Source organism: Berghia stephanieae, chromosome 2 (genome assembly GCF_034508935.2).
Source record: "Berghia stephanieae isolate SIO BIC M18660-M18661 chromosome 2, UCSD_Bste_1.3, whole genome shotgun sequence".
Classification (NCBI taxonomy): domain Eukaryota; kingdom Metazoa; phylum Mollusca; class Gastropoda; order Nudibranchia; family Aeolidiidae; genus Berghia; species Berghia stephanieae.
Window position 1 is genome coordinate 26,023,320 of NC_088361.1, and position 7,523 is coordinate 26,030,842.

General features: G+C 34.6%; 1 protein-coding gene across 1 annotated transcript in view; it reads right to left on the bottom strand.

Moving 5' to 3' along the window:
- Positions 1 to 1,431: 1,431 nt before the first annotated feature.
- Positions 1,432 to 7,523, bottom strand: part of LOC144966754 (glutathione S-transferase theta-1-like) — a 12,627-nt gene continuing 6,535 nt past the window's right edge. Inside the window, exons 4-6 of the mRNA XM_078903530.1 lie at positions 7,111 to 7,233; positions 4,083 to 4,250; positions 1,432 to 2,736 (exon numbers count right to left, since the gene is read on the bottom strand). Coding sequence (XP_078759656.1) covers positions 2,544 to 2,736; positions 4,083 to 4,250; positions 7,111 to 7,233 — 484 coding nt within the window. The 3' untranslated portion in view covers positions 1,432 to 2,543. The remainder of the gene's footprint in view (positions 2,737 to 4,082; positions 4,251 to 7,110; positions 7,234 to 7,523) is intronic.

Below are 7,523 nucleotides of genomic sequence, written 5' to 3' on the forward strand. Positions count from 1 at the left end.
CACGTGCTCAAAAATTTTGGCCAGAGATCGGTGCTTCAAATGTTGATCGATTTAAATGACCCTCATCTTGGTAAAAACTCTCCAAACCTGGGACTTAAGGAAGACCGCACAAGATTCCAGATTTGAGAGTTTTTGTAAAGATGAGGGTGATTTAAATCGATCGATATTTGAAAGAGTTTTCTGGTCAAATATTTAAATACGTATCTTGCCAGAGTACGACAGTTACTGGTTAATCAATCTATAAAATGTTATGTAAAAGTTTTCTGTCTATAATGAAATAGGTGTTATTTAATTGAAAAGAAGTGTTATTTTAGCAAAAAAATATGGATTTGGCTTTAAAAATGTCAAAGTGGCAACTTAGCGATACAACATGAATAAAAGTGTCCATCGATAATTAACACAGTTGCTGTAATGAGTCGTAATTAACGTAGTATCGTTGGCTGTCAAGCAAGCCAGGCACCAAATAAAAGAGTCGCGTTCTGGCATGACTCATAAACAAACGACGCAGACAAACGGTGCCTTTAAATCTATACTGTATATCACTCTTACTGAATTATAATTGCAATGAAGGGTGGTAGTGATGATGATGATGATGATGATGATGATGATGATGATGATGATGATGATATGTGGCACAACTATAGGTTCTTTTCGTAACGTTATATGTGGTGACAAATTAAATTTGAAAACATTAAACAATACATAACCTATTCAAGTGTTATGTCAAGTAAGTCTCACTTTTTTGTATTCTTAGATTTTGGGTCAAATTATAGATACACAGTAAGAATTTTTTTAGCTTATATAATATATCATAGTGATGCTATGCATTGAGGTAAATATTCATATCATCCGCCAGCTGAATGTAACATACCAACACACAAAACTATCTGTAACATAGAACGTCTTTAGTCTGATTAATATAATTTCGTGAAAATACTAATCAACAAAATGGCTTTCTAAAACAATAACAAAGAGTTGAATGACGTCAATTTCGTTCCTACTTTTGGCTCATAATATCATTATCACTGATGAAGATGTTTTTTTTATTTAATTCTGTAGTCCCTTGCAAAACTGAAATTAGATGACTTATCAATTCAAGCTTCCTCAATCTAAGATAATCTTGATTTTTAACCAAAACATATAAAAGACAGATAACAAACGTATCAATTTTTTTAAACATACAGATAGAACGTCTACTTCTTATATTATAACAAATCCACCAAACACATAATAATAATAATAATAATAATAATAATAATAATAATAATAATAATAATAATAATAATAATAATAATAATAATAATAATAATAATAATAATTATTATTATTATAATTATAATAATAATAACAATAATAATAATAATAATAATAATAATAACAATAATAATAATAATAATAATAATAATAATAATAATAATGATGATGATAATGATGATGATGATGATGATGATGATGATGATGATGATGATGATGATGTTGATGATAATATATTATATAAGTTGAACGCTTTTCCATATCCCGTGGAAGTGCTTATTGCGTTTTACAAGGACATCAACAATTCAATTTGGATAATAAAAAAGTCTTAAGACGCTTTAAACATATTATCTTCCGATGAAGAATGTCGTATTTCTTTTGGAAGTTTGTTCCAGAGGGTTGGGATGTTTCTAGAAAAGGATCGTCATCCTCCACATGAGCCTTTGACCAGTTCCCTGCCCTACTCTGGAAAAACAAGTATTTAACAATTTTGGCCAGAGATCCGTGCTTCAAATATTGATCGATTTAGACGATCCTTATCTTGGTAAAACACTTTCAAACCTGGGACTTCGTAAAAGAACGAGTTTTCTGGCTAAAATTATATTTTTTCCCCCGAGAGTACATCCGAATAATATCATTTTGACTCAAGTACCGCAAACTAACATTATTTAAAGTAATTAACAATTCAAACCATAGAAATATTGTTGCTTCATGTCTCTTCTGTATATTATGCTCCCGCAGAAACTCCATGATGTATCTAGATCGGAGCTATAACCCATATAGGGAATGAGATTAGCGGAAGAGTAGCGTCCCTTGATTGGACGTCACCTTACAGAGAGAACGTCAATTTGGTTTTGCGCATGCGTCTCTCTCGTCCTCGCTTTCGGTGAAGTGTCTCATGTCGCTTTCACCAGAAGCGAGGACGAGAGACGCAGGCGCACAACCAACATGACACTCTCTCTCTAATAACTTTTCCGCCGGTGACGTCCAATCAAGGGACGCTACTCTTCCGCTAATCTCATTCCCTATAGACGTCTATAACCAATCGTCCTAATCGAGTATTCTGTCGAGAAGAATCAGGTGGTAAGAATTGACTTTTTCCGTCAAAATTAGGAAATCTGATTTGATTTGTTTTGACCCATTGATAAGAAGAAATATCGTACATGGCACTACTTAGGTAACAGAATTTGTAATTTTCACTCTTCTCACTTTAGATTCAATTTACAGGATCTCGTGCAGCCCGACATAATACCAAATTAAGACAATAGGACACGTGAAAAATTATAAAATCAATCATATTGATGCCTTTTCTGGCTAAGTTCCGTCAGAAAGTCCTCATGAAATTCGTGTACAGTGTCCCAAAAATCAACGTGTTTTACTCTCTGTAGCCAAGTCTTGACCCTAGGCCAAAGGCTGAAGTTGAAATTTGTCCATTCCAGCTGGACGAGAACGGTGGCCACAAACATGTCAGCAAGGGTGACCCTGGGAAGGAGGTCAAATATTATGATTTCGATTTAGAAAAATAAGAAAGAGATAGATAGATAGATAGATAAATAGATAGATAGATAGATAGATAGATAGATAGATAGATAGATAGATAGATAGATAGATAGATAGATAGATAGATAGATAGATAGATAGAGATGTTTATAAAAGAGAAGGGGGGTGGGGAAGAGAGAGAGAGAGAGAGAGAGAGAGAGAGAGAGAGAGAGAGAGAGAGAGAGAGAGAGAGAGAAAGAGAGAGAGAGAGAGAGAGAGAGAGAGAGAGAGAGAGAGAGAGAGAGAGAGAGAGAATAATCAAATAAAATTCCTGATATTCATTTTACGGGAAATGCATCTTTTAGGTCTATTTCAAGAAAAGTCCGAAATAACCCAGTCATTAGCCGCAGTGTTACCACGGAAAGTGAGCAACAGGAGCTAAGTTTCTTACTCAAGAAAAAAATATCAAACAAAAAACAAAAGAAGATGTCGGTAGCAGAGCTCGGACCCCGAACTCTCCGAGTAGAAGTAAATGCCGTATCTCGCCCTTAGATTTAAAAAAATAATACGATTCATTCAGGGGTCGCGATAGCTCAGTTGGCAAAGCACTCGCTTCACAAATAAAGGGACCTATATTAATCCCAGATGATGTCGATTTTTTTCTACCCCCCCCCCCCCCCCCCTCTGTTCACTCAGCAGTGATTGGATAGCTAGGTCTGTTAGATATGACGGAAAGCACTTTGTGACTATCAAAAAAAAAAAAAGGGTATCAAACAATTGCTATTATCCGTTTCACACTATAGAAAAGGGATAGTTCCTTCTCCACGGACCTTATGGCTAGGAAGGAATAAATTAAAAAAACAAGATATATTAATTAACATTTTGAAGCTGTATTTTAAAAAATTGAACTTTTATATAGCGCAATATCCACTAAATATGCTCAAAGCGCTTTACAAGAGGTCCCTGGCCAAATGCAACATTTAACATTTATGACGAGACATGGCGCCTGTTAGGCGATGCTACATTTTTTTTCGGACAGAGACAACGCTATTAACAGTCAGGTACTCATTTTACACCTGAGTACGGTAAGAGAATGCAAATAAAGAGCCTTCTCCAAGGACTCAACTATGCGCCGAGCGAGGCTCGAACCCAGGACCTTCCGATCCGAAAGCGAGTGTCATACCACAAGACCGCATAGCCGCACAAAGATTAATGTATTAAGATTAATTTCATTTCATTACCACATCTTCATGTATTCAATTCTATACTTTTAAATTACTATTTTAATCATTTTGATTTAAATACTATTACGGTTCGTCGATTCTCTGCTTCTAGTAGTTATTGTTTACCTTTGACCACAAAGGTATGGAGTTTGTTTCAGGTACCGGGTTTCAAGCTTTTCGAGATGAGAGCTGACAGATCGGAGACTAGATTCAATCAATGTCTCGTTGGAGGCGGGGTCAGGTAGGCTGTACTGGTCTAGGAATTGGGGGTACACGTATTGGTAACCCACACATCTGTGGACGAAACAGAGCAGATCTGCTAAACCAGTTTAACTGTCATACTTTGGAAAAACACGTATTTATAATTTTTGGCCAGAAAACTGGTCCTTAATGAGGTTTTCTATCTTTTTAGGGAGTCCACAATGATACTTCGTCAATACTGTCGAAAGCCTTCTCGTAATCCAGAAAGTTGACAATAAGAGGAGAGTTCCATTCTATAGACTGTTCCACTATGACTGGTCCTTCAAATATCGATCGACTTCGTGAGGTCCCAGCGTTTGAGAGTTTTTGATAAGATGAGGGTCATTTAAATTAATCGATATTTGACGGACGACTGTTCTGGCCAAATCTTTCAATACATGTCTATCTAGAATTTGACATTTTACTGCTTAATACTACGAAAAATTAGTAAAACGGCGGTTTTTTAGGTTCTATCTTCGGAAGTATAATATATGCGTGTTTAACTCAATTAAACGACAAAAGGAAAATAAAACGACAGCTTATAATATGAATTAGATTTTAAAAGCATTATTCAATTTTGCTGAGGATGCATTGGTTATTTGAAAAAAAAAATAAAATGATTTATATTAATTGACTATGAAAATAAGAATTGTTTTTACAGCAGATTTCATAATAATTTATTCAAAGTCATAAGGTCCATATAACGGGGGATTATCCCGGTTTCTATAGCGTTAAACAAACAGTAATCATTGTTTGTCCTTGTCCAGGACTCAAGTTCATTGCAAAGTACTCTCTGCTTGATCTAAGAGATCCAGCCACCCAGTGGACAAATTATGAAATTGTGTAAACTGTCCATGCCAAGTGCATACCGTCAAAGTGCATAATTGCCGATTTGCACCTGCGGACTTAATCTAGATCATGATGTCAGTTCAAGACTAGATACAGCAATACAAAATATAAAATCTTAAAATTGTTAATATCCAATAGTTTTATAGCTTTGTGCACATTTTATTTTCAAATCTGATAGCCGAATTGAATTATGGGCTTGTTGTAATGGGCAATATTTTGTGTTGGTTTGAGAGTATTTCTAATACAACAATGAGCCCGTAACAATTTGAGTTATCAGACCTTCATATAAATATACATTTGTTTATAGATATTAAAAAAAATTGTGTACTATATTATATTATATTGACGTATAATGTTGTTTTCAGTTCACACGAATAATGTTGAGATTGAACTATCCAGCCCTTAAAAAATAATAATAATAATAATAATGAAATTTATTTATATTGCGCCCGCTCCTCTATACAATAAAGCTCTAGGCGCATAACAATAACTTCAATCCATTCAAATTTCTCTCTCTCTCTCTCTCTCTCTCTCTCTCTCTCTCTCTCTCTCTCTCTCTCTCTCTCTCTCTCTATCTCTCACTAACTCTATATATCTATCTATCTATCTATCTATCTATCTATCTATCTATCTATCTATCTATCTATCTATCTATCTATCTATCTATTTCTCTCTCTCTCTCTCTCTCTCTCTCTCTCTCTCTCTCTCTCTCTCTCTCTCTCTCTCTCTCTCCCTCTCTCTCTCTCTCTCTCTCTCTCTCTCTCACACACACACACAAACCTTCCACCATCCAACTATTTAACATATTATATATATATATATATATATATATATATATATATATATATATATATATATATATATATATATATATATATATATATATATATATATATTGAATCGTGTTTGATACAAATATGGTACGAAAAGTGCTCGACATGTAGTAATGGAGCGAATTATTATTTAAAATATTTACCACAATGTTTGGGGCAGTCTACATCAATGTTTCAGGCTTAATTAAGCCTGAAACATTGATGTAGACTGCCCCAAACATTGTGGTAAATATTTTAAATAATATATATATATATATATATATATATATATATATATATATATATATATATATATATATATATACATATCCTGTGATCATCGTCTGCTTAAATAAAATATCTAATAAATTAAGAATTCTCGAAATAAATAAGTTTTTAAGTGTTTCCTGAAAGCGAGTTCAGTAGGGACGTCAAAAAGCTAACAAGAAAGATAATAAGTGATGTGAATCAAAATTTACTTTGAATTTATTGTAGGGTATAACAAAATAATGATTCTTGCACTCGAGGGTTTGTAATTATAAACTCGTTCATGTTGTACCTTGAATGCTCGCTCTGTAACGAAGTCTAACGATGTTGAGAGTTGTCCATTGATTTAAACAATATCAGCTTCCGATGTTTTGACCCACGATAAGGTTCTTTACACACATTGGTCACGTGAGCGTGTTTGCTCGACTAATATGCAACAGCGCTTCATCAGTGGGCACTTTTCACCTGTCCAACATGTACCCGATGTGGGAAAGAACCCGAAACCGCAGAGCATCTAGTTGAACGGTAGGTTGTGACGAAGCTTCTGAGCGGGTTTGGGACGGTGCACGAGTGCGGTAAGGAATTTGCTAATTGGGTCGATCGTCATAACATAGTAGCGTGAGCACTATTAGAAGCTGCTATCTAATATGCGACTTTAACTGTATGGAAGGGGAATGTGGTTTCATGTGATTTGCTGGAGGGATAAATGAAGCAGTGTGAGGAGCAATGAACTGGCAATGGTCTATATAAAGTTTATGTTTAAAAAAAACAGCTTCTTTATCTACAAAAATCTATAGATTAAGACGACCCATAATTCATCAAACATTTATCAAAAGCAGTAGTTTTATTTTATTGAATTTATTTGAAATATCGGGTTTGTTTCAAGTCGTTTTAACAAATTGGGGACGAAATCTCTTGATCGATAAGTAGCTTTTCTCTGACCAAATAAAAAAAAAAAGTGTTTTGTCGGTGTTGGATAGGGTTACCTGAGCAATTCACTGTTAGCCCAGCTGATCAAGGAAGTGATGAGACATTGTGTTGGTGTGGATGTTCCTAGTTGATGCTGGACATCGTTATAAGTCTGGGCAAGGTAATTCAATATGGCAGGTCTGGGAATGAGAAAATCTTTAAAATTAAGAAACATATCGATTATATTTGAAGATTTAATTGATAATTCCAAGTGAGCGACCATCCATACTGACAGTTGGGACTTTCTAAAAGAGTTGAGAGCTTTTGCCAATTTGAAGGTTATTCAATATATGGAGAATGGGTTTTTTGATCAACATTTTTAAAATGTCTTTTTTTTTTTCAGAATACGGGAGCATAGGCCGAGATGATCAAAGATCTCGATAAATTTAAGAGTGGCCTCAATCTCAAACTCAGCTCACTAACGTAACAC